This window comes from Meles meles, chromosome 4 (genome assembly GCF_922984935.1).
Source record: "Meles meles chromosome 4, mMelMel3.1 paternal haplotype, whole genome shotgun sequence".
Lineage (NCBI taxonomy): Eukaryota > Metazoa > Chordata > Mammalia > Carnivora > Mustelidae > Meles > Meles meles.
In genome coordinates, this window is record NC_060069.1 from 100,419,242 (window position 1) to 100,447,171 (window position 27,930).

General features: G+C 40.8%; 1 protein-coding gene across 3 annotated transcripts in view; it reads left to right on the forward strand.

The window, feature by feature from the left end:
* LOC123940512 (limbic system associated membrane protein) overlaps positions 1-27,930 on the forward strand; it is a 675,683-nt gene that overhangs the window by 605,860 nt on the left and 41,893 nt on the right. For all 3 annotated transcript variants that reach the window (XM_046003374.1, XM_046003375.1, XM_046003376.1), the window contains exon 4: positions 19,023-19,157. In XM_046003374.1, the coding sequence (XP_045859330.1) occupies positions 19,023-19,157 (135 nt within the window). The remainder of the gene's footprint in view (positions 1-19,022; positions 19,158-27,930) is intronic.

The following is a 27,930-nucleotide window of genomic DNA, read 5'->3' on the forward strand; positions in this document are numbered from 1 at the left end:
AATGATATCAGGACCAGGATATTGGTTTTAAAAAATTATTTGAACCTCCAGTCCTATAAAAAGGACTAAAGTTATCACTATGTTGTCAGGAATGACCACTCCAAACTTTAATGACTTTTAAGCTTTCCTAACCCAGCCACCTTCGCAGCATGTGCTCTTGTATTCACTTACACTCAGATGTGTAGAATGACAGGTAATCACTTCTTAGCATGGTTATTTTTATGTCATATCCAAATGAAGTCTTTTTGTGAGCAGGCCTAGCCTCAACCAACCTCTGTTGATAAACCTGTGTCTGCCTTGACTGCCAACAGCCTGGTCTTGTCCCTATCTATAAGCCTACTCTAGGCTGTTACAGTCTGGTTATCTTTTCTCCCTGCTCTTATGCTTCCCCATGGTATGTTTTGCTTGATTTCTTTCTATGACCTCCCTCTACCTTCCTTTTTTCTGCAGGACCTTCCCCTCCCACTTTTCTTCCTTTGCATCTTCCCTGTGGTCTCCTCTGCAGCTGACCACAGCACTTCAATGATTGGCCTGAAAGCCACTGCTAAGTTTGCCTTCCAGTAAACCATCTGTCCAAAGAGGGTGATTTGAGCTGCTTAACATTTTTCACCTTGAAATTGCAAGGTTTTTTAGACCAGGAGCCTAAAATTTCATCAGTAAACATTGCACTGAGATACTGATATAACCAGGTTTAGCCTTCAGAAAACCAAGAGTATTTTAGAATATTATACAAGGAAGAGAATACTGAGGAAATTTGAAAGCCTCGGATTTCTTGAAAGTGTTCCAAGACCTTCTACTGAGAATTTACCCAACTATCTTCTGAAGAACTGGCTATTAATTGCTTTCATCAAAATATGAATCGGCAAGTTTAAAAAACCTCTTAATATGACCTCAAACAGTCCTAAAGACTTTTAGTGTGTTTTATACCTATTCCAGGACTGACTTATTTGGGGGTGTATACAACATGTATAGACATGTCCTCTTTATCCATATCTGCACCTAATTTCATATCAAGACTTAAATATTAATAAGAATGATTTTCTGTCTCAGTTTTTACTACTTCCTGTTCAGTTACCTCAAACACTCAGATATGCTAAGCCAGAGTTGTGTAAAATGTGATATCTGAACTGTGACCCTCCCCCATCCCTAGCAGTGTCCTCTTCTTCCATTCTAGTTCTTGCAGTTCCCCAGAGCCTATTCCCACAAGTACCTATCCTGATTGCCTGCAGACTGTCAAGTCCCTTAGGTGTTAATTGAGAATTAAGACGTTAACTGATAACAGGTATAACCACTTGCATTAATATTTGCATTGCAAAAAGATTCTTAATAGGAAAATAATTAAGCTTTAAAGTTTGATTTCTTGGAGGCAATTTATCCTGCCTGGCAACCTGTCAAATCTCTACAGGCAGGCAGCCCCCCTTTGCATCACCTAATCTGCCCGCGCCTCATGCTGGCCACATGTAATTTCAGTGTAACTCAGCAACCAGTCTATTAAGAGTATGGAGGGGGATAGCTCGGAATCCTATGTAACATGATCCAAAGACATTAAATTTCTCATCTGTTTATAAGTTAATTTACTCTTCAAGGATCTTCCAGTGCTTGAGAAGGTCAGTAGCCATCCATCGATCATTCTGCAAGTTCACCATTAGTTTATCCACAGATCAAAGAAGATCTTGTAACAAAATTCATGCATAATAGAGGCAGTAAAGGCAATTTGCAATTTCTTGCCCAACTTTGCATATAATTGACCTGCTCTTGGTTACTTTTACGCTTTGAAAATCTAGGGACTGTGCCCAGCAAAACATGGTGAATTGCAGGACAGAAAGGAAAGGACAGCAGACAATTGGGAATTGGGACCCAGACTTTGTTTAGGGTTCTAGGTAGGCCAGCAGGTAGTCAGCATTGGCTTTTGTCAGGAAGCTAGTGTCTAGACCTGGTAGGCAAGATGGAGACTAATACCAGGAAGAGAGCTAAAACTTTTAAAATATGGTATAATGGTTAAAACACTAGAGTCACACAGACATCATGACTTTGCTCTTTACTATCTATGTGATGTTGGGAAAGTTCTTCAACTTTGCTAACTTTAAACAACATCAATTGTAAGGAAAGAGAAAAAAATATGCCTATATAGATAAATGAACTAGTATATGTAAGCAGCTCTGTGTGACCTGAAGCGGCACCCACAAGTGGAGGTTTGAGTTGTTAGCTCAGGACAGGGAATTGAGTGTCACGTTCAATGCAGAACGTTGATTCTTCTGATGAGTATTTAACTCCTCTCCTTCAGTCTCCCACAATCTTAAGAATTGGATTAATCCCTGATCATGGGCCAAGTTTAAACTTGTCAGCTAAAGTTAATTGAAGGCTCTTAAGGGAAGAAAAAGACAGTGACCATGACAGACTGCTAAAATCATGTGGCGGGCTCCCAAATGTAGGTATGTCTAGGGATCACCTAGGGAGCTTTATACACACATGGATTCCTAGGCCTATTCTGCTGGTTCTGATTCAGTAAGTCTTTGAAAGGACCCAGTGATCCACATATATAATAAGCCCCCAGTGGGATTCTTATATAGGTGGTCCATGGGTCACACTTTGAGAAACAATGGAGTAGATGCTGACAAGAACCTGAGATAAGCTATTACTATGGCTGAACATGATATTTGCATAATTTTTCTAATGTGAAAGCAAAAGAAAAAATACATTAATTCACGTAACTACTTTTTTATTTTAAAAACTGTGGCAAGAGTTTAAAAATCCATCTGAGGAAATATTTTCTGCAAATATCTGATGCATGGAGGGCATTTAAAAAGAGTATTGAGTAATGTATTAGGCAACATATTTGACTGAAGTTTATGAAATACATAGAAAATGTGTTCGAAAGGGTAATTTTTTATAGTCTTTATAGAAAGCCTATGGTCTCACTTCAGTGAAGCCATTTCTAGGAAGTGCATAAATAATCATGGTTTGCTTTCTAAATACGTGATCCTTGGATAGACTCCAGAGGCTCTTAAATAAATGGATGGTAGCATGCTGAGTCGGTATGCTGTCTCAGTCAGTTCGGGCTGCTATAACAAAGTACCAGAGACTGGGCCTTACACAACAAACATTCATTTCTCACAGCTCTGGAGGCTGAGAAGTCTGAGATCAAAGCACCAGCAGGTTCAGTATCTGGTGAGAGCTCACTTCTTGGTTCATTATGTCCTCACAGAGAAGAAGAGGCAAGAGAGCTTTCTGGAGTCCCTTCTTAAAGGGCACGACTCTGATTCATGAGGACTCCAGCCTCATGACTTAGTCACTTCCCAAAGGCCACACATCTTAATACTATCACTTTGGGAGTGAGATTTCAATACACTTTACGGTTACTGAGGGTCTTAAGCATTTGACAGATCCGAGGTTGGAATCCTTTAAAACAATTGAATCTCTGAGAAGTTATTCTGTGTTGTTGCAGTGAGATCCCTATAAGGTAGATGTGAGAAATAAGGGAGGCAAACCTTTAAACAGACTGATGACAAAATGGCTTCAACACAAGGCTGGGAAGTTGTCAGTTATGAACAGATGCTTGAGTACACTTCAGCACTTGGTTGAGATAGAAAGCCTGTGCTATGTGGAAAAAAGGACCGAGCCTGATATTTTTGTATGACAGGTATTTGTTATCACGTGCTCTCCACATCCAGAAAGGTCTCCATGTGGATTCTATAAATGTTATATTTTTAAGGAAATAATTGTGTAATTTTTGCCTGTTAGCTGTTGCAGGACCTAAACCACTAGCAAACCTAAAAGTTCCCAATGAGAAAGAGAGATAGCTGAGTTTTGCTTGCTGAAGGAGTATTAAAGAAGAAACAAACTAGGACAAAGGATGGGTTCTTTCCATCCACATCTCAGACCTCTTTTTCCTTTCCTGGAAGACTTGCATTCATATCATTAAGGAAACCCAGCTTGGGATCATTCTCAGAATGTTCAAGTCCACGGTCTATAACCATAGCGGGGCACAGAGATTTGTGGGTAATGGTGCTGTGTCTGGGATAGCAGGCTATTAGTGACAAATACAGTAAGAAGCGTCCGGTCTTGGAGGAAAGGAGACATCAACAACTAGATTATGATGGGCCAAGTTCACGCTTTGGCCCCACATTTGCCCCAGCTGGGTCTGGAGTGCAATCTGAGCACCAGTGACAAGGACGGAAGACTCAAACAAACTGGTGTGCAGAGTGGGGAATGGTAGGTAAGAAAAAAGTATCTGAGAGCGCATATAGGTACCCACCACCTTCAGTGTCAATGCTGAGGTCCAAGCCTCTCTCAACAGTGAGGAAAGAGCTTCTGAGGAAAGCCAGTCTTGCATCTCAGTACTTCAGGACAGAGGAGGCTGGCCCTGCAGGTTGCGATTTCTTATTAGCAACAGTCAGACAGTACAGAAGATAGGGGCAAACCGACAGTGGGCGCATTTGGTCATTAAAACTCTTTATTGTCCAACTAATTAGAAAATTGTTCTGTTTTTCTATAAATCGACTTTCTTGCTGGTATTCCTTCTGTCATTTGGTTTTGGCGTCTTCTTTTCATATTAATTCTTCTCTTCTCTGAGAAAAATCTCAGAGATTTTCTTTTTCATTATGAGAAACCTACCCTGAGGAGACAGCCAAAAGGGTGAATATGTCTTTCCCCTACACTGGAATTATTAAATCCAATTCCATTTTTAAAAAAACTTTTAAAAAAACTTTTAAAAAAACTTTTAAAAAAACTTTTAAAAAAAATTCCAGTTTTAAAAAAACTTTTAAAAAAACTTTTAAAAGTAACATATGATTTATGTCAAAAATTCAAGCAGTATAGGAGGGCATAAAATGAAGGGAGATTCCCTGACTACACATTTCTGACCCTCCCCACTCCATAATCCAGAAGGCGGCCACCAATATTATGTAGACATTGTATATGTATACAAGCCAATGTGTTTAAAAGCATATATACAAATGTATATATTTATGTGTGACTACAACTTTTCCAACACAAACAAGATAAACTATAACTAATATCCTATAAATATATCTTAGATAGCATTACATAAACTAAATTTCCTTAATTAAGTGAATACATGTATACAAAAGGCATGACACCTGGAAAGCATTTAATAAATACTAGCTATAACAATGCAAATATTTTGTAATAATCATTTCCTCGCTTAGTTTTATAACTTTACAACTATACAGCATTTCAGAAAAACATGAATTAGTTTTGCTTGTCTGCCATTTTCATACAAGGAGCTTTCTGCTGTATTTATTCTTTATTTATCTCACCTAACATTACGTTTGAGAGATTATCCATATTGCCACTTACAGCTGTCATCTATTCATTGCCTTTGTTGTATGGTATTTTATTTTATGAATATGCAACAATTTATTTACTTTTTATGTGGTATGGGTGTTTCCAGTGCTGCTGGGAACATCGCTGAACATGGTAGTGGAATTACTAGATGCTATGCATGTGCTCAGCTTTGAGAGATATTGTCACACTGTCTCCCCAAATAGTCAGACCAGCCTCCTGACTTCAAACCTTCAATGTTAGAAGAAATATGGCCCTTTTATATCCTTTTTATTATAAGTACACTTTTCATCTTTTCCTTTATGTATTTATTTTCTTGATGAAGCTTTTGTACTACAGAAAAATGTTTACTTTTTATGTGGTTAAACTAAACCCAGTTTTTAGGGCTCCGTGTTTCATGACTTACTTAGAAGGTATTCCCCCCTTCAACATCATCAAATTATTGTCTATTCTTTTCATATTCATATAGTTTAATTTTTAATTATTTGGCATGTTTGAGTTTGTTTTGGTGAATAATATGAGGAAAGTTTTTTTTTCCTCAACAAGGGATAACATGTAGTTTCAACACCACTTAGCAACAATAAAAGAGAAAGATCATTCATTAGATAGGTAGTTTCAACGTATTGATATATAAAACTATTTTTTTAATATGGCTAATACTGGTTAGATAATAGTAAAAAAAGGACCCTATTTACTAAAAATAAGAAAATATAAAATAGAATAAGCATAATGCAAAATTCTCATGACTTGGGAAGAAAGAAAAATTGATGGATGAATAAAAAAGGCTTAAGTGTGATATTTTATTCTTAGATAGACAGAATCATGATTATAAACCTATATTTCTATAAATAAGCCTATAAATCTGATACAAACCAAATTGAAAAGATGAATATTTATTTTTTGCTTGATTTAGAAGATAATTCTAAATTCATCTGAAAAAGATATATGGAACCAATCGTGAAAACTCTGAGAAATGACTATTTGTATCTTTAATTAAAATGTATGAAAAGCTATGGTAGAGGGGTCCCCAGGGTTCAGTTGGGAGAGTGTGCAATTCTTGATCTGATAGTTGTGAGTTGTGAGTTTGAGCCCCAGGTTGGACGTAGAGTTTACTTTAAGAAAAAGAAAAAAAAAGAAAAAGAAAAAAGAAAACCTATGGTAATTCAACAGGTATAATCCAACAAGTATAAAAACTCATTTTATTATCCACTCTCCCCCAACATAGATTAAAAATTTTAAAAATAAAAATTGTGGGCAACTACCCCAAGAATAGACAAAAAGAGTCAAGAAACAAGAAAATCAAGAAATAAGCCAACTTGTATATAGGAGTAGTACTTAAAATCATTGATGAAAATATGAAAAAATTTTTAAAGATTTTTCTTTATTTATTCAACAGAGAGAGATCACAAGTAGGCAGAGAGGCAGGCAGAGAGACGGGGAAGCAGGCTCTCTGATGAGTAGAGAGCCCTATGCGGGGCTTGATCCCAGGACCCTGAGATCATGACCTGAACAGAAGGCAAGGCTTAACCCACTGAGCCACCCAGGCACCCCTATATGAAATTTTTTTTTCAGAAACTGGTTCACATATAATTTCCAAAGCCTTTAATCCATTTCACACTCATGTGAAATAAAGTCAGGGCCTTCCAGAATTGTTTCATTGTATTTATCCCTGATGAGAATGTAAGTTCCATATGAGTTATAGAATGATATCTTTCTTCTACTTCCTATTTCTTTTTTAAAAAATTATTTTTATTAATATATACTGTATTATTAGCCCCAGGGGTACAGGTCTGTGAATCATCAGTCTTACACATTTCACAGCACTCAACATAGCACATACCCTTCCCAATGTCCATAACCCGACCAACCTCTCCCTACTCCACCCCCCACCCCCCAACCACCCCCAACCCTCAGTATGTTTTGTGAGATTAAGAGTCTCTTACAGTTTGTCTCCCTCCCGATCCCATCTTGTTTCATTTTTCCCTCCCACTCCCCACAACACCCCCCCTCGCCCTGCCTCTCAAATTCCTCATATCAGAGAGATCATGTGATAATTTCTACTTCCTAGTTTTTATAATTACGGTTTTTAATTTTACTTCAGAAGCCACGCACTGCTATTCAGACCACACCCCACTTGCATATATGTTTTTAAGTATTTAGGTCTTTTAGACTAAAAATTTATATTTTGAATTATTAATCTTATTCAGCATTTGGAGGCACCCATCTCTCTCCCCTATACCCCCTAGATGGTTAGTTCCTTATTTTTGTCGACAGTTATCTTCCTTGGTTTATAAAGACCTCAGAAAACAAATGAATAAAGAAATGAAGTGCAGGGGCGCCTGGGTGGCTCAGTGGGTTAAGCCTCTGCCTTCGGCTCAGGTCATGATCCCAGAGTCCTGGGATCGAGTCCCGCATCGGGCTCTCTGCTCAGCAGGGAGCCTGCTTTCCCCTCTCTCTCTCTGCCTGCCTCTCTATCTACTTGTGATCCCTCTCTGTCAAATTAAAAAAAAAAAAATCTAAAAAAAAAAAAAAGAAATGAAGTGCAAAAACATAAGTGGTTTTATTCTTTATTTATATCCAGTTGTTTTGAAGGGATTCAAACTCAGCAAGTATAAAAACTAAATTTTATTACCTATTTCTCCCCAACTTGAAATGTCATCCAGTCCACAAATCAGTCCAACCAAGAAATTCCGGGTCATCCCTTTTCTTCAGTCGCCCCTGTAATTAAGGGGAGTCTGTGAAAGTAGCGCCTTCCCATCCGGCTTGGCCAGTGTGCTGGGCTTTCTGCATTTCATCCCTCTAAACCTCTGTGGTGGCCTTTCTCTCTGCCTTTGTTTTTATTTAAAAAGAAGTGGAGGAAACATCCTCATGCAGTGCTTTTTAAATGAAGTGACTTGTCAAGTCGGAGACTGTGCAGTAATCTGAAAGGCAGTAAATTCAGCGACCCTCACTTGCACTGACAGCCTGTCACGCGCTTGAAACATAAATAGCAGTGGAGACAAATCGCTGCTGTTTTCCTATTAAGCTTTGGCCCACTAGCCTCGTAACCGCCCAGGAGCGCGTGGGCCCGGCCTTCGAGAGCCACCACTGACTTCCAGAGCAGGCACGCCTCGCCCCTGCTCTCCCCGCTCTGCCTTCACGCCGCCGGGGCTCCCAACACCGCAGCTGGGCCCCTCACTCCCGCTGCAATCCATCTATGCTTCGCAGAAAGGCCAAAAATCCCCGGGCCAGGATCGAGGGGTGCTGGTACACAGAGGGCTGCCACCCAAGCCGACTGTTGATGGGGGTAATTCCTAGTTCCTACGCTTTGGGCTGAAAGCAAGAAGCGAATTGCCAGACTCCTCAGGGTTATTTGTGTGGGGCCCAGAGCTGCCCGCCATGTGTTAAATGGGAACATTCTAAGAACATCAATTCAGTTCATGCTTAAGCCATTTCCTTTTCTGACCTACCACCACCCCTTACACCACTTTTCTCTTCATTACTTATTTATTGACTTTAAGCAAGCACAGTTCTCGAAATTGGATCGAACAGCTCATTCAAGCAGCGAGTTTAGCCAGAGAAGTGAGGCGAGGATTTGGGGGTGAGCCCAAATGAGGTCACTGCAACGTGGGAGCCTAGAAGGAAAGGGTAGAGGGCCAGATGGAGTTATTGCCTGCCTTGTTTTAATTACCTTTCAAAGGCTTCTGCGGCAGCCACAAAAAGTACGCCTAGCCATCCTTCCACAGTGCAATTGTCCTGCTGAGTTTAACGCATTCACTTACAAAAGGCCAGTGCATTCATGAGACTCCTGAAAACAGCAACCGCTGTTCCTCCTGTCTCTGGATAGCTCATCCTCAGCCATGGCAGACTTGCTAATGACAGGTCCTGTGACACCCAGCTGGTTCTGATGGCGGTGGTGAGAGATCTTGGTTGTTGCTGCCTCTGACCACCAGTTCTAATCTCTACGCCACCCCCTTGTGATGAAATCATCCAGAAAACAGATAGCTGCTGGAATTTTTATTTTTATTTTATTCCAAGGGACTAATGTTGTTTTGTATTGTTTCTTTCCAGTTTTACCTCCTTGCCTCGCCGTCCCCAGACCCCTAGAAAAATAAAAATGAAGACAGTGAGTCCCAGTTTTTTATGACATCATGCTATGTCATACAAATGTGCAGTCTCTCCTACGGTGGTCTGAATTCCCGCTGATGTATAGAGTACACGTTTATTCTGCGTGTAGCCCCAGTCTCTTAGGAACTCTGTGTTTCTGGGTGCCTGAGGAATGTATTCTCCAGGATGTTCCAAGAAAACCTGATACCAACCAGGTGAAGAATGGAACTCATTATCTCTACTCAAGATTAAGCACTCCTTCCTAATACCCCCACGTGGTGCCAGTTGCATTCAAACCCAGGAAGTCCTTAGCGTTCGACATACACGCCGCCTTAGAATACAGTTCATGCTGAAGAAAATTCAAATGGACGACAGGAGGCCCCAGACAAATGAAAGTCCAAGTGTGGCACACATTCCCTTCTTCCGCGCTCACAGACATTGTCACTCTCTCCCACTGAGCCCAGACTCTGCCTCCGATTGCTTCTCAATATCATCCTCCCAGCAGCCACTGCCAATTAGTCAGGATTGATGATGACTATCTGACATCCTTGCGGAACCATCCCCACTTTCAACAGCAGTTCACAGGGCAGCTTAGCACAATACAATGTAGGATTTAGCGCCAAGTAGCTGGTACTGAGTGTAAGTGGTATTGATATAAAAAAGACTTCTTTTTTTTTTAAAATATTATTTATTTATTTATTTGACAGACAGAGATCACAAGAAGGCAGAGAGGCAGGCAGAGAGAGAGGAGGAAGCAGGCTCCCTGCGGAGCAGAGAGCCCGATGCGGGGCTCCATCCCAGGACCCTGGGATCATGACCTGAGCCGAAGGCAGCGACTTAATCCACTGAGCCACCCAGGTGCCCCAAGACTTCATTTTTTTAAAAAAGATTATTTAGTTATTTATTTATTCAGAGAGCGAGCTGGACCAGGGGGAGGGGCAGAGGGAGAGGGAGAAAAAGAAACCGATGTGGAACTCGATCTCACTACCCTGAGATAGTGACCTGAGCCAAATCAAAAGTCAGATGCTTAACCCACCCAGGTGCCCAAAAGGACTTTAGACAAATAGAATGTCCATGGGATTCCATGCTTATACACGGAAATGAAATGTAAGAAAGAAGAAATGGAATCTATCATTCCTCCAGAAATGAAAGAAAGAAGGAGTGGGAGGTAGGGAAGTAAGGAAAGAAGGGAGGAAGTAAGAAAGACGGAAGGAGAGAGAGAAGAGGGAAGGAAGGAAGGACAAAAGCAAAAGGCAGGGAGGGAAGGAGGAGAAAAGGAAGGAGGAAGGAAGGAAAAAAAGAATTCTAAAAAATGCCATCTTACTCAGTATCTTGTGGATTCTGGAAGGCTGCATTGGACCTTGAGATGCAGAGATACCAAACACCGTAAATCCCGAGTCTTCACACCACCTCTCACATCATGCTGCTCGTTTCTCCTACATGGAAAACTCTGTTTCAAGCAGGCTCACCAGACTGCCACACCCTTTCACAATTTGCCAGCTCTGATTTTCTGCACTTGTGTTTTCCAGCTTCCTGAAAACTCACTCCTCCCAGTAAGTCTTTCCTAATGTGAGAAGTCCCTTCCGTACTATTCCTATAGCTCCTTTGCGGTCTGTTGGCTTATGTGTGCACCCGTGGCTTTGGTGGGGCCCATGTATGTAAGCAGGTGGTGCTAAACTTCTAAATTATCAGGGTTCTTTTCTCATATATTGCTTCATTAGATTCTTTCAATAAAGAAGTTAAGTGGAAAAACCTTATAAAAATTGAAGGCTGTCTTTTTTTAAAGATTTTATTCATTTATTTGACAGACAGAGGATCACAAGTAGACAGAGAGGCAGGCAGAGAGAGAGGGGGAAGCAGGCTCTCCTCTGAGCAGAGAGCCCGATATGGGGCTCGATCCCAGGACCCTGAGATCATGACCTGAGGTGAAGGCAGAGGCTTAACCCACTGAGCCACCCAGGCACCCCTGAAGGCTGTCTTTTACTTGCTTCATCTAGAACTGAGCTGTATGGTTTTGGAAATTCCCTGTTATCCATTCTCAAACTCCCATTTTATACTCAGTAGACAGAAACAGAGCAGATTCTGAGAGCTGAGAGACCAGCTAATGACAGCATCTCACAGCTCTGTAATGATAAAAGCAGACACGACTCATTGGGAACCTGAGCTCCAAAAGCCCACAGACTGGTTCAAACCTCAGCTCTCTTTAATAACACCGTATACCGGGGCAAGTTCTTTAGAGCCTTCTCTAAACCTGGATTCCCTTGTTTCCTCATCAGTAAGCACTGGAATGCAGTATTGTGAATTAAATGAGATAATATCTGAGCCACCTAGTCCCGTGCCATGTACATGTTTATTAAGTGCTAGCTCTGTCGACGGTCACTCTGCAATATTTCCGGAAGCACCCCAGCATCCAGCGTTGTGCTGCGTACCCTGCTGGGGAGGGGTACAATGATGAGCAAAACCAGATGTGGACCCTACAGTGGAAGATTTGCTCTTATCAATACAGTTCCCCTCATAAAAAATGGAACATAGGGAATCCTGATTTCAAGCCTAGCATTTAGAAGGGCAGAACGGTTTCTAAAAACTGACACGGTTAAGTAGGAGTACAATTACAGAATGTCATGCCCCAGGAATAAAAAGGATGTGGAGATGGTGGCTTCCGGTTGGATGCTGAGCTCAAACTGTCAACTAGCTGATTTTTTTATGTGAAAGCAAAAAATGCAATCCATAATGAATTGGGTTTCTCCGGATGCCAAGAAAAAATAATGCCAGGGCGTTCTTCTTCATTTGGCTCATGCTCATTCATAGAGCCAAAGCCAGTTGTGAATCTTTCCTGGCATTGTGCTTGCCTCTGGTTTCTGGGTACTAACTACACCCTTTGGGGCTGCTGAAGGCATGGGGCCAATCTGCATAATCCACACCCTGTTGTGTCTTCCTATTCAAATGGGGAACATTTCTACAGCAGGGTAACCAACCCCTTCCCTTCCATGTAGCTCAAATATCTCAATAGTCAAATGCCTCATTCTCTAGAGAGCTCTCTCTTTCATTACCATCCTCGAACTCTTCCTTAAAATCATCCCTATTGTATCATCATTGTATGTCTCCAATGCAGTGTTCCTCCCGGTGTCCCCTTATTCTCTTATGATTGCTGCTTCTGACGAATGTGTCTGCCCCCACCCCTGTCTTCTTTCAGTCATGGATCATTTACCAGCCCCCTCAATCCTCCCATGATGGGCGGTGAGAGGTGGGGATGAGAAGCTGTTTCAACCTTTGGTCAGAAACACTGTCAAATGCTAAAGGATCTCTCAGCTGGGATGTGAAGCTGAGAAACAAAACTTCAAAGGGTCTAGAGAGAGACATGGCTGGAAATACAAACAGAATCCCATCCCAGGCATATTTCTTTTTAGATTTCTTGTGTTTTTTTTTTTCTCTCTCTTCCATTTTTTTAAGCATGTTTGTATAGAATATGATGTGCAAAAAAAAAAAAAAGGGAAGGAAGCAAAGACAGGAACATGTGAGTATGTCCTTAGAAAAAAAAAAAAAGAAAACATGAAACGTATTGTAAGAACAGAAACTTGTTACAGCATTTGAAGTTAGCACAGGAAACTTCAAATGGCATCACTGATTTGCAATCCTTTTTTCTTTTATTTTTAGAGGTAGAAGTTCATAGCTTGCTTTTGCTCACCCTGTTCACTCTTCTTTCCAATCACAGGCCCACACAAACACACACATTCGAGCACACATGTACCTTACAATACAAGCTCCATTCCTTTGCTTTTCATTAATCTGTATGTGTGTTTGTGTTAAAGCTAATCTATTCACATCCACTTGTAAATATTCAAATTTAAGAGAGTAAAGAGAATGTCAATCCCATTTCAAACCCACCTTCCCTTCTGTGAAGGAATGATCTGCAGAGATGTATACTAAGACTCTTCTCAGAAGAGCGGGGGAAAATGATTTCTCCCTTTCCTAGCATGTTTGAACCTTTGGAATTCAAAGATTCATTTATGACTTTTTGAAAGTCATAAAATGCTCAAAGTTTAACAGCTTTTCTAAATGCTATTTCTTGTACCTCAAATAAAGAAAAAGAAAGATGTCATGATGACTATTAGGATAGTAGTCTTTTTTTTTTTTTTTAAATCTCAAATAGGGCACTTGTCCTCTCTGGGGAATTTTCAAGAATAGGCCTGTTCTGTTTAGTAAGCAAATATTTGGGTGTTCGTGAATTTGCATGCTGTTTCCTAAAAGTTCAAGTGAATGGTTAAATGTGAATAAATTGTTATTTGTCTGTATGCACAAGTGTATGTGGGAAGGGCAGGGTGGGGTGGGGAGAGAGAGAGGAAGGAGAGAAAGAGAGAAGGAGAGAGAGCGCGGTGCCAGGGAAATGTATTTAATTTCAAGTGGCCGCTTGCTTCCAAATGCCTGGTTGACCTTGGAAATCCGCATCAATCAACGTTTTGGATGTGAACTCCCCAAGTTTCACCAAAGCACAATATTCCGAAGTTGCTAAGACAGTGGCACCTGGCATACTTTAATTGGCGTGATTCCTGGCTGATTTGCTTCTACATTAGGGAACACAGAAGAGAACACTTTCCTCTCACCGTTAGCTCTAGGCCCTTCTTTCTGACTTATAAAGAAATATTGAAAGAACTAATATGTACAATTTGAGTAAACAGTGACTACGAGGGGATATGCTAATTATGTGCAAGAGTTTGAAAGGCGCACCCACTGAGGAAGACGAGAAGTTATTTAGCCCGGTAGCTGAAAATTGCCAGGAGACACAAAAGCACATTAAGCAGAGGGAGATTTAAACTAAACACCAAATACCAGAATAAATACAACACTCGGCGACGTGAGCAGGCTTGTGGAAATAGGTTGAGATGTTTAAAATACCAAAATATTGAAATTTGCATTTCAAGTAAACATATATGCCAGGGCAGAACATAGCAGGAACAAGAGAAGAGCCCACGTTGTAGCCAGAGGGCTGTGTAGCCAGAGGGCTGTGTTCAGCCAGAGAACTTCGCAAGAGGTCAAAAGTCATGCTCTGGCCCGAAAGCCTTCTTGAGGTTGAGAGTAGGGGGAAATGGCAGCAGGACCCTTGGGTTGAGAGCAGCTAGTCAGAGTGAACAGAAAGAAAGGAGGGAGAAAGTGACCAGAGGGGGTCAGATATGGGGGGGGGGGGGGTAAAGGGAGAGGAGCAAGAGGATCTGAGCCCATTTTAGAATTCTGACTCAAGGGGTGCCTGGATGGCTGTGGGTTAAGCCTCTGCCTTCAGCTCAGGTCATGATCTCAGGGTCCTGGGAGTTCATGATCTCAGGGTCCTGGGATGGAGCCCTGCATCAGGCTCTTTACTCAGCAGGGAGCCTGCTTCCCCCTCTCTCTCTGCCTGCCTCTCTGCCTACTTGTGATCTCTCTCTGTCAAATAAATAAATAAAATCTTAAAAAAAAAAAAAAGAATTCTGACTCAAGGTGAACAACATGTACTCCATCCTTTGAACAAAAAATTGCACTTGATCAGATAAAAGGTGTGTCATGGTGACGGTTTCCGCTCAGGGGCTCTGTTGGTATTGCCACACTTTTTTTTTTTAAGATTTTATTTATTTATTTGAGAGAGAGCACAAGCAGAGAGGAGGGGTAAAGGGAGAAGCAGGCTCCACTGAGCAGGGAGCCCAATGCTGGACTCAATCCCAGGACCCCAGGATCATGACCTGAGCTGAAGGCAGATGCATAAGCGACCGAGACACTCAGGTTCCCTCGCCACATCCTTTCGTGAAATAACTACACACAGCAAATACATCCTCAGGGCACAGCCAGAGATGCCCTGTCCAGCTTTTCAACAGCAGAGGACTCGGCACACTCTTTCTCTCCCAGTGAAAACATGTTCTGTGAGGAACATCAAAAGGAGTGGATTGATATACCAGCTTCTCTTAGAGAATTACCGAGCCACCTTTCAATACTTCATTCTCTTAAGTTATATGATGTCTTGAATCTGACTCTAATTTCTATTTGTGTCTCTTAATTTAGTTCAGCTAACTCAACAAACTAATCTGTGCCAAATCCTGTGCAACAGAAAAGCTCCCATTTCCTCTCAGATCACTGTGGCTTAAGAAGAAATGCTCAAGGGAAGTGTTGTGGGCAGAGTCTCCTATGGGTGTAAGAAAAGTAGACTATCACGAAGTGCCATGAGACTCTGGATGGCTCAGTCGGTTAAGTGTGGAACTCTTGATTTCAACTTAGGTCATGATCTCAGGGTCCTGGGATGGAGCCCCATGTCAGGATCTGTGCTGGGTGCAGAGCCTGCTTACGAGTCTCTCTCCCTTTCCCTCTGCCCCTCCCCATGCTCCTGCTCTCTCTCAAGAATAAGAGTAACAACAACAACAACAACAACAACATTAAAAAGAAGTGCCAGGAAGTATAAGAGTTTCAACTGAAGGACCCAAGAGACAAAGGAAGGATGACAAGAAAGGCCCAGAGGTGTTGTTTAATACTTTAAATTCTTATCAAGTTGTTGGTTGGAGGAAGACCGTCTATCTTCTCTTACCTGTATTTTGTTTGTACACTGAGACTCCCCAGTCTACTGAAATAGCTCTGACCATGTGTGCTGGGGAACACAGCAGCTGTCAGAGAGGAGAGCTGTCAAGGGAGAAGCAAAATGATCTTCCTGCCTTATGGATGGGGCACGTAAGAGAAAATCCCCTTTGTCTTCAGTGGTATTGGGAGAGATTTTTCCTGGACATATGGAATTGAAAATTCATCACATGACGCTCTGTTTTATTATCAGCTTACCAGAAAAAGTGGGATTATTAATACCTATATTAGCGTGTAAGAATCCTAGGTCCAAAAACCCAATAAACGCCACTTTAGTGTCTATCCTCATAGGTTTGCCATCTTCCCAAACTGATCCGGCCTTAGTTGGTACCGCTAACAGTCATCTTCCCTCTCCTGGAACAGGTTCATATTCTTTAGAAATTCTAAATGCAAGGTAGGGATTCACTACCCACGATTTCTAGGTATGTTATGTGAATCAAAAAGAATTCAGCATTGTTGACCATCTTTAAGAAGACTGCATTGGTTCTCTCTTTCACTCACATCTCAGGACCTACCCAGGAATGAGGTTGATGGGTATGGGGCCCCAGCAAGGCAGAAATCCTACACCATTCAGAAATCATTCTGAACACTTCTTTTTTTTTTTTAATTTTTTTATTGAGAGAGTACACAAACAGGGGGAGGGGTGACGGAGGGGCAGAGGGGTGCTCAGTATGGAACCTGCTGTGGGCTCCATCTCACGACCCTAAGATCAAGACCTGAGCAGAAACAAGAGTCAGACACTTAACTGAGCCACTTAACTAACTGAACCGAACTAACTAACTAGCTTGCTAACAGAACCGAACTAACCAACTAATGGACACCTTACTAACTGAACCAAACTCTTATTTTATTATAATCCACCATATTCTTAAAATCAGTAATGTTGTCTTACTATCAATTCCACCTCTGCTCTCCAGATTTTTAAAAAAGACTTTATTTATTTATTTTTGCAAGAGACAGAGAAAGAGAGGGCACACAATGAGGGGAGGGGCAGAAGGAGAAGCAGGTTCCCCACTGAGCAGGGAACCTGATTTGATTTAGGACTCGATCCCAGGACCCTGGGATCATGATGTGAGCCGAAGGCAGACACTTAATCCAGTGAGCCACCCAGGCACCCAGGCACTCCAGATTTCTTAATGAGTTTACACCTATTTTGGCCTGGAGTTGTCAACATTGCCATTTATCTTCAAGGTATTTGCATTTAGCTGTAAGATTCTAGCATCAATTAGTTGACACAGCTCTCAGTATGCAGGAAAGAATTTTTTTTTTCCTCTAAGCCCAAATTCTTCCCAGCTCATCCAACACAGTGGACTAGTACACTTCCTAAGATTTCTGTTTTCTTTCCTACTACGTTCTACTTCTGTGGCATGTGAAGTCAGGTAGGGCTGCTTCCCTGAATGTGGAGAAGAAAATGGGTGAAAACACAGACAGGGGAAAAAATTAATCTTTCATAGATAATAGGCAGCTATTTCCTTAATAGACTAATTCTTAAACATTTTCAGTAGAAACATGTGCTAGATAATGTGCAGGACTCCAGTACCAGATAATTCTGTATAACTTCTGCCTTTTATTGTTGGGATCGCATAGTTTCCTCAACACTAGTGATAATGACAATTGACAGAATACTTGAAGCTTGGAACAGTCCTGACAGTTGTGTTATAGGATGTTATCAAAGAGGCCCTGTGTTCTATTGGGATCCTAGTTAGCAGGCTTGGCTGACATATTTAGACAGTGAATATGTCTCTGTGCTAGCTGTCTGCTGTGTTGATTTAGCCATTGGGGAATTTCCAGAAAAGGAAAACAGCTTGTGGCATTTGAGCCAAGCTATTAATTGGTACTATTTAATGTGGGATGACCAAGAGCAAGATTTCTTCACGGGACAGGACTGTGTCCTTTTGCACCCTTCCCAGCTGCTTTATCCTCACCCAACAACAATGGGGTTTTGTAATTTGGTGTAAAGAGGGCTCAGTTTAGCTGGAGTTAAAGTCAGGAGGCCTTGCTGGCCAAGCTCTTCCCCTGCTCAGTCCCCTTTCCCCTTCACCTTCTTTTCCCTTGGTTCCTTTTCCTCTCTTCCCGCTTCCTATTCCTTCTCTTCCCGCTTCCTATTCCTTCTCTTCCTACCCCAACCCCTCTCCAAGAAGAAAGTTATTTAGTCAATTATACTCCACAGGAGGGGAATTAAACAAACCTGGCTGTCTTGAAAGTTCATGACTAAATTCATTACTAAATGGGGACATCCAACTTCCTGGAACTTTCCAAAAAGGACCTCCAGAGCCTTAATACCAACTGATGAAGCCAGGGACACTGAGCTCCCTACCACAGTCTGTCACAAAGCACAGCAGCAGCAGCACCTCCTCGTGGATCTGGATCCTGGCCTGAATGAAAGTCTCAGTGACGAAGTAGTTTGACACCGAGCACGGAAAACATAGCTGCAAGACAGGGTCTTGAACATGACCTTTGTAAACGGAATTCCACATAATCTGAGGGAGAAGACTGAGTTTCTCAAAAGGAAACCACTTTTCCTAATAACAGCTTTGGCCAGAAGTGTGCTTTGCCACATGGTGTAATTAATAGAAACAGAGCTTTGACAGTAGCCCCTCTGAACCCTTACAACTCTGTGCCCAATTCCCACATGTTCTGAACCCTTAGCCAGTGACTAATGGGTGTAGATGCATAAACACTTCAGCTTCTTGACGCTCAGTCAGGACAAGTTTCAGTGGGATATGTGCACTCCCCAGAGCTCCCTGATGGATTAAACCAAGTTACCCTTTGAGGGATGTGACCTGCACCCTCTCTTGGCTTCTTTCTCTTTCAGGTCCCATTTTCCCACTCCCCTCATGGGTTTTCCTGAGATTGTTCCTTTTGTAATCACATTCACGTGACTTTTTGTCTTGGGGTCTGCTTCTGTGGGACCTGACCTCAGACAAGCGCATTGTCAAATTATTAAAAAGTCGTGTGCATTTACTACTTCTGAAAAGAAAACATAGGTGTTCTACTGCATATTTGAGACCTAAAAAACAACCATGCAAATCTCTGTTTTTCAGGGAGAGAGTTTGAAGGAGAGGAAGAATATCTGGAGATTCTTGGCATCACCAGGGAGCAGTCAGGGAAATATGAGTGCAAAGCTGCCAATGAAGTCTCCTCGGCGGATGTCAGACAAGTGAAGGTCACTGTGAACTGTGAGTATGGCAAAAGCCAGCAGGTGCTGTGTGCCCAGGGCCCACCTCCACCACAAGCAAGCTCTAAAGATCCCATTAGCAAAGGAACATTGCATTTCAAGCAGATGCTCCTCAGGTCAGGGATGCACATTTATACATTGGACGCATCCAAGGACAGGACTTGGCCCTTGAATGAGAGAAATCAACTCTACCAACTCTAAATATAACCCATAATGCATTTAACAATACAGTCTGTCTTTTACTGGGACGACAGAATTAAGAAAACATGATCAGACAGCCCCGGCATTTCTGGCACTCACTATTTTGGTCTTTGTGGAGAACAAGGTCACACCACTTTGGAAAAAGAAACAATTCAATTCTTGCTTCAACTGGAATTTCTCTTATTGCATTGTTTATCAGAATGCAATAACCCTTCCTCTGCTATTTAACTAATTGGCCTTGAGAACAAATTTAAGTCACTGTGGTCAGGTATCCGATGTCCCTGACAGCTACAAGGGATACCTGATAAATTAGTTTGGTTATCTATTTGTCCCAAAGTATGGGCATTAGAGACGAAGATTTCACTAAGATGCATAGGTAATGGGCATACTTTGAACTTCACAGATGAAAGGATCCTTAGATGTAGTTCAAAAAGACAGGGGGCGGGGGTGGATCCATATGATGCGTGTCACCCAGCAAAGGAATAAAGAGAATTCGTTTACCCTGTTCAGTTAGGAGTGAATTTTCACATCATTCAAATTCAAGTTCCCTCATCACACAATTGTGGCTAGTGACAGGGACGAAGGAACATCCTTATAGTTCCTATGCATTTGGTGCACACACACAGACATGCAAACACATACCCTACACACCCATACATATATCTGCACATATAACACACATAAGACACATGCACAAACACATTAACCCATATTTGAAAATATAGTTTAGACCATGATGAGTTACTTTCCATTATCTTAAGCCCTCCATGAAGTCACCTGTATACCAGCAATTCTATACAAATTCACTGTCATGGTAGATCGAATTGACTCCATTTTAGGGTTTAAGACTCTGAAGCCCAAGGAAGTAAAATTGTCTTTCCAATGTGGAAGCAAGTGTAAGAAAGTGGATTCAGATTCTGGCCCATTTGATTCTAAAGCCCATATTCTCAGGAGGAAGAAGAAGAGAAGGCATTTTCAATTCTTAGTACCTACGATGTGCAACACTGGACTAATGGAATTGCATTTAATTCTCACAGTAAACTCATGAGATAAACATCATCAGTTCGACTTTATGAATTTGGAAACTGAGGCATAGAAAGCTGAGGAAACTTGGTCTAGGCCAGGCTGCTCCATTCCCATTTCCCTGCTTTAACCTTGCAGCCTTCTGAGACAGTGAAATCTCCTTCACCCCACACCCAGAAGAATCCAGTACATAGGACTCTGCCATAGACACTTATGGCAATCATTTCCAAGAAGCAAGGGGTACATTTGATGAGCTCTGAAGTGCTTTTATCCTGTAGCTGCCTGTGATTTTTTTTTTTTTTTTTTTTTTTTTTTTTTTAGTAATAGAGTTTTGAAATGCCAGTATTACTATTCTTTTTCAGTGCTGGGTGTGTTTCAAAGACACATTAATGATCTTGGTGTTATAAAATGCTTTAGGATCTTTTTTTTCACATGAAAGGCAATTTCTGTGGGTGTTTATATAAGTTTATAATTAGGTTAGTTAGGTTCTTTTATGTACACACAGCCATGCCATCCTCTTCCACCTCTTCTCTGACTTTTAGAGTTAAGATTTCCTTTTCTCTTAATTGACCTTCATCTTAATTAGATTTCTGAAAGTCCAATCATGGAGCACATAGAAAATATTTATGCTTCCATTGTGTGAAACATCAAAGTGGTCTGCATTGCAGATGGTTCCCAAGATCAAAGCCAGCCGCCCGGGCCCTATTATTATTAGCGCAATTAGTCTGACATTGCTCCTTCTTGAAGGTCCTCACAGTGTAACTTAGAGCAGAAGAAAATACTGATAATTTTTAAGAAAAAGCTTTTATGAAGATGTGAGCTTTTCCTAGTGATGCGTGAACCATGGAAGAATATAGACAGAACCTCAAGATTCTGAGAAGATGTCTAAAAACAAATTACACGGAGCTTTATAATGAGCTTAGTTAAACACACAGAATGGATGCCCTAACCAGCAGCACCTAGCACATACCTGACCTTATAAAAATTGCTCAGTGAATGTAGACTGAGTGAGTAGGTAAAAAACTCACAGGTAAGGTCTGCCCTCTTCACATTTCTCCAAACTCAAGTCACCTTTTTTTAACCAGCACTTCATCAGCTGGGTTTGTATCACATTAGAACAACTAGCCATGTACCTGTTGGACTGTTCGTGCAATTTGTCCTATGTCAATGTAGTTGTATTAAGTAGATGAAGTCTTGGGATTGAATTACAGAACCAGGTCTGGCTAGCAAAACGTGTTCCTACCAAGAAATACCCAGTATTACCTGCGTCACTTCATCTAAGCCTATGTACGGTGAAAGTGTCACATTATTTAAAGTGATTCCTCTTCCTTTTCAAAACTCGGGGTTTGGAATTAGTTCAGGGATCAGGATGGCTAAGATAAATAATGACTAAATAGCTTATTATAATGAAACAGAGCACTGGAAAAAAATTCCAATGCTGGTAATTTTCTCCTATGAGCATTTCATTGATTCATTTACTCAGTTGCCAACAGATATTTGTTGCTGGACACTGAGAAGTTAGAGCAGTAAGTAAAAGATGTAGACATAACAGTTTCCCCTGCTTACCTCACAAGCTGGATTCTACGCTCTCTCCTTTGTACTTCTCTTGGATAATCCTTCTTCACAGTTGGTTTATAGCATTGCATATAGCCATTTGACATGCAACATCTATTTTCTAAGTAGTGAGAGGTCCTGGAGTTTACAGAAGCTAAATTATTGACTTGAAATCTCTTCAACTAAATAAGCTTATTCCTAGCACAATAGACAGGACTTCTGGTTTCCTGTGTCTTACTTACAGCACAGCTGTTTATTTCTTCCAGGTACCATCCCTAGAGACAACTGTCCTTTCCTGACAGATTGCCTCAATTTCAGTTCTCACAGTGGATTAAAAGTAGCTGCTTATGGGTTTACCTCATCCTAGTGCCCAGTATCCTGAAGATCATATCGAGTGCATATTCAACGTTCAATAAATGCAGACTGTTAAGTTTATTTGGATTCTCCTCACACTGAACTCTTTTCCTAGTTCTGCAGAAATATGTCTCCAAAGCTGCCCCCAATTCTCAAGGCTTCCCTCCATCCCATTAACCAGCTAAGATTCCTGCTTTCCACCTTCCAACAATGATGTCTCCAACTAGGTTCACACTACCAAGCTATAACTTCTTTCTCCCTCTACTTGTCTCCATGTGAACTCAGCTCTGCCTCCACACTGATGTCCAGAACTAAGGAATTCAACACAGATTGGCTGGGGGGGGGGGGGGGTTATGGATGCTGGCATTTCTAAGGCTCACCCTTAACCTTTGATAGCCATTTGTTAGAGGAGGCAGAGGTTAGTTGCCATAGAATCTACCATTGGGACCAGAGACATCCTTTGTTTCCAGATAATATATAGCATTTTAACTGCATTTAACTCAGTGCTTTGATTCAAAAATCACCTAATGAGATTTCAGGAAAATGACTGCTCATTATGGAATCAGACTGGCTACTTTCTCTGGATATTCATAACTACAGCTATGCATTCTCCATGCCAACCTCTAGTTTATTCTTATATTTGGCATGGTGTCAGTAAAGATATGTCCTCATGCTTATGATTCCATTATGGGACCCCCAGAGAAAATAGTATGAATCTAAAGTATTACAATCTATTACCATAACTTTGCTATGTGAACAAGAACCATGATTTTCTGAATTCCTTCAGAGTACCAAGATTGTGCTAGAGGTTTGTATGAGTCACTGTAATCATGACATTGACAGTGGCTAACCAAGGAGGGAGGTGTACTGGGCCCGAACTACCCCAGCAAGGAGGTATTTACTTTATCACTGACATTATTTACTATGTTAAGTTTACTATTTCTGGGACATAGTGATTAAAAAAAAAAAAAAAAGATTACTTTGAGTTCATTCTCTTATTGTTTCTAAATTCTCTAAAGATAGTGCCTTTCTTAATGCCTCTATTCTCTGCCACTGCTCTGTTGGTGCACCACTGCGCACTAACCCCGAAAGATAATCAAATCATCCCTCTTACAGAGAGGACACAAACAGAGCTCAGAGAATATAAGCATTCTTGGCCATAAAATCAAAGAACTTGTGAGTGGTAAGAAGAGTTGGGATTCTAACTCAGGTCTAACTCCACAGCCCTCTTTCCTTCCAAAACACCATGTGAATAATAGAAATACAAGTAATAAATATCAAATGATAGCAACAATATTAATAATAAACGTAATCACTTCAGGTGCTAAGTATGCTCTCATATACATGATTTCGTTTGATCTTTACATCAAACCTGTGAGACAGATCACAAGGGTCATCAGCACCATTTATACGTGGGGGACCCCGGGAGATCAACATGTCACCCCTGGGTGATGACAACCTAAATGGCACAGGCAGAAACTGAGCCCACAGCTCCTGATTTCTACTGCGGGTGTATACCCCTGAGGTCACTGCATGCTGTGCGGTTTTTGGTACCTTTTAATAATAGAAATAGAACATTTACCTTTTAAACTACCAACATGTTCCCCTAACTGGTTATTTGTCCCTATTAGGAATTCATTTCTTTTTAGAGGAGCTCATTGAAATGGAAGCCCAGAGAGGTTCAGAGCATAGGCTTCAAAACATGGTTTCAGATCTAGACTCCATCAAATGCTGGCTATGTGAATTTGGACAAGTTATTAACCCTGTGTAGGTCTGTCTTCTCAAAAACTAGGGTTAATAAGCCTTATGTCCAAAAGCTATTATTTGGATGAAAAGAATACTGAAAGCCTAGTAGAGTGCTGACACATGGTAAATGCCCACAAGTTGAGACCTTTATTAAGAATTTTGTTCTTTTATATTATTCCAAAAATTAGGATGATTAAAAGAATGATGTTTTGTTTGCTAGACCACTGTAACTGTTATCCTATTCATTCCAATTGAAAAACTCTTGTTGTTGGTGATTTAAGAGGAAGAAAGTCCTTATTAATATTTTCAGAACCCAGCATTTTGAAGTAATAAAGACTGGAAGAGTCTTTTGAAAATTGTAGGCTATTCCAAAATCACATAAAGAATAACAATGAACTCTGCAGAATTTTTATTAAGCCACATTTTTATCATAACAATATTTTGAGCAGGGACATCTATTATTTTAACTATACTAGGCATGCTGCAATGTGATTTGTAATAATTTTTCTTAGCCTCACCTATACAAAATTCATTACAAATGAATTTTGAAATGTTCATTCCAATAAGCCATGAATGAACAGAACTGCACCGTTGTGTCATCTGAGGAATATTAGAAACAATGACTTCTTTGTACATTTATCATTATCTGTGAATTTACCTTGGTAGGAGAAACATCCTAGATTTTCAAGGAGAGAAGCAAGTGTTTGGCCTTTGTAATTGACCAGGGTCATCCTATCCTCAAATTAATACACCTAAAAGTGCTCAACCCTAATTCGCTATCACCTTTCCCATCCTGGTGTCTCTGAGGAGCTAACAAGTAACTTACTACATAGTTTTTCAGGTTTAAACTAATGGAGAAATAAGTAAAGGAGAAGTATGAGAGGCCCAATTGCCTCCATTCTTAGAGATTAAGATGGTTAGTGGTGGTACTTAGTGTGGGGGACTTATCTCTCAAATCATAGCAGCCTTGAAATGGGGCAGGCCTACTCACCTGAGAGCAGGAAGGAGAGAGCCCGAATTAGAGTTTAGTGTGGAGAAGCAGAGGAGAACCTCTGTTCCCTGCCAGAAGGTTGGTCCCAAAAGGAAGCAAGGAAAGAGATGGGCCAAAGAAATCTCATTTATTCTTTCCAGACTTTTCAGTCAAAATCATTCCTTCCTTGTGAGTCTCAGAACAAGGAGGTAAACTAAATAAGTTCCCACCACATAGAACGAAACATCCAGAGTGAGGAAGAACTCTCCCACAAGATGGATTCCTCATCCCATGGTGGAGGAGCTGGGGTCCATGTACCATGTCATTATTATGTCGAGTTGCCACAGACATGAGTGTCAGAGGTGGAGGTGATGGAAAGTATGGAGTCAGACCCAGGCTAGGGCTGGTTTAGCAAAAAGGTAGTCATCATTAAGAGTTTGTCACTCATAATCATCCAGAAACTCACAAACCCCTTTTAAACACTGAGAAATTAAACAAGTCAATAGAATCATAAGCAAGATTATCTCTTTGGCCAGCATGCTACAAATTATGGAGTCATTGGCAGCATCAGAACCTACTACAGTGAAGAGATAAGGATGGGAAACTAGTATTTGTTCATGGCCATCTATTTCTCTGCTTATGGATCTTTTCGCAGTAGATGGCATCATTAAATCCCCAACCCAGAAACTTGGGTGTTACCTTAGACATTGCTCTTTCTTTCCCTCATCCTTCATATCTGTTCTTGTCAATTCTGAGGCTTCATATCTCTCAATTTCAATTCTGTCCTTTCCCTTCCATCCCCTTTATCACAAACCTAGTGCAGGCTATCTTGGTTTCCTTCAGTACTCTCCAAGTGGACCTCCCTGCCTCTGGTTCCAGCATCCTCATTTGAGGAAGGTGAGGCAGAGTGACTCTGGACAAAGCACGATCTTCTGTAATGAGGAAGGACAGTGAGGTATGGAGCCTGGATTTGAGCTCATGTCTATCAAACATTAAATCCAAGCTCTTAACCTCTGTTCAGTGCCCCATCTCTATACAAATACCTCCTCCACCAGCACCACTACCACCAATTATTCCATTATCTTTTGAACTAATGTGTTCTAATGATCCGTACAGCCAATCACCAAATGAAAGAATTTTAAGTGGAACCTTGGAGATCATTTAAAGCTAACTCCTTCTTTCAAAAGAAGAGAAAGAAAAAGTTCAAACTGGTGTAGACACTTGGGCAGGCCATAGTTCTGGTTAAGAGAAGAGTCAAAATCTGACCTCAGGTTTCCTGTTTCTGACTGTTAATCCTGACTCCTAACTCATGGAACAGATAAATAAGCTATAATTTTAAAAGTTAATAATTTAAGGGTTAAATGAGTTATGTATAGGAACATACACTTGGATCATAATGATACCAACTGCCCATTTGTGAAGGATGGGCAGTTTTGACTAGAACTGTTTTTTGGATTTGTTGTTGTTGTTGTTTTTGTTTTTAAAGCTGGAAGGGTTAGTAGAAGTCATTAAAGTGTGGTTCCCTCACTTTATAGGTAATAAAACCAAGGCTCAGTAAGATAAACTGTGTGATGGGAGGTCCGTGCAACCAAACTGAAATTAAATTCCAGGACTTCTAGCTTCCAATCCAGCATTCTTTCCACTCATCTGGCTACTTTCTTGTGTCTTTACAAAAATGAGTAGATGGATCTAAAATAAAACAGCCATTTCCACCGCCCACTTTGGCACATCTGTCTACATATGGCTAGTGATGCTTATCCAAATGTGCTTTAACTCCTCCTCTCTCTGGCAGTAATTTCAAGATGTCGAAGCTGCTATGAAAATGAAATGGAAGAGAAAACTGCAGACTAACCTCATGGTTTCGTGGGTCCTTTTAAACTAAGATCAGAGTCTTCTATAGGCAGGGAACTTGGAAAACAGTTTTGTATATGAAAACAAAAATCAAAACTGAGTGAGCCAGACCAAGTGCTGAAGAGCAGAGATTTAAATGAATTTTGCATACTAGAGTTTACTTTGCTAATTTCCCTAAATAATTTTCTCCTATACAAAATCTAAATAGATTGTTTGTGTCCATTTTTGACTTGTGCAAAGAGACAACTTGCCATTTCCTGCCAAATGACCTTTGGACGGAAAAGTCCTTTTCTCCTTGAAGGTCCATAACCTGTACAAATACAGCATCATCAAGGCAAGAGCTTGTGTCTACCACCCCAGCTCAGCCGTCCAGACCTGTAAAGGCTTATTCCATCCTCTGTAGGATTGTTTGAAAGCATCATGGCAAATTAGAATATAAGATGTGTTTCTGAGCTCATTTCAAGGCTGCTACAGTTTTGCAGACCCAACTCTAAGCAGAATATATCAAGTGTACAACTGCCAGCGAGCACAGAAAACTGACACACCAGGCAGGCTTCTCTGCACCAGGGTATGCTTCAATTGCACACTCACACACAGAAGCACAATTTACTTGAGTCCTAGCAGTAAGGAAACACTTAGGGAAAAAAGGTCAGCATCTAACACTAGTTTGTTTGTTTTTCTGAATCTCTGCAATGATAGCAGGCTGAACTTATGTTGGGAGAACTTAAATCCTCTATCACTTTCACCAGACTTCTTACTACCATCTCAAACTATAACAATAATGGTGATAATGGGGAGGGTACGTTTTGCATGGAGCACTGGGTGTTGTGCAAAAAGAATGAATACTGTTACGCTGAAAAAATAAATAAAATGGAAAAAAAAAATGGATGAATCTGAGTAATGGGCCCAGGGGAATGATTCTCGGAATTATTCCTGCAAATAGTTTTGTCAATTTAAAATTAGTGTGAAATAAAGGTTTTTAAAAATTCAAAAAAAAAAAAAAGAAAGAAAAATCGTTCAAATTAGACATTTAAAATCCCAAGTCCTTTGGTATCACCTCTGAATTTATGAAAAG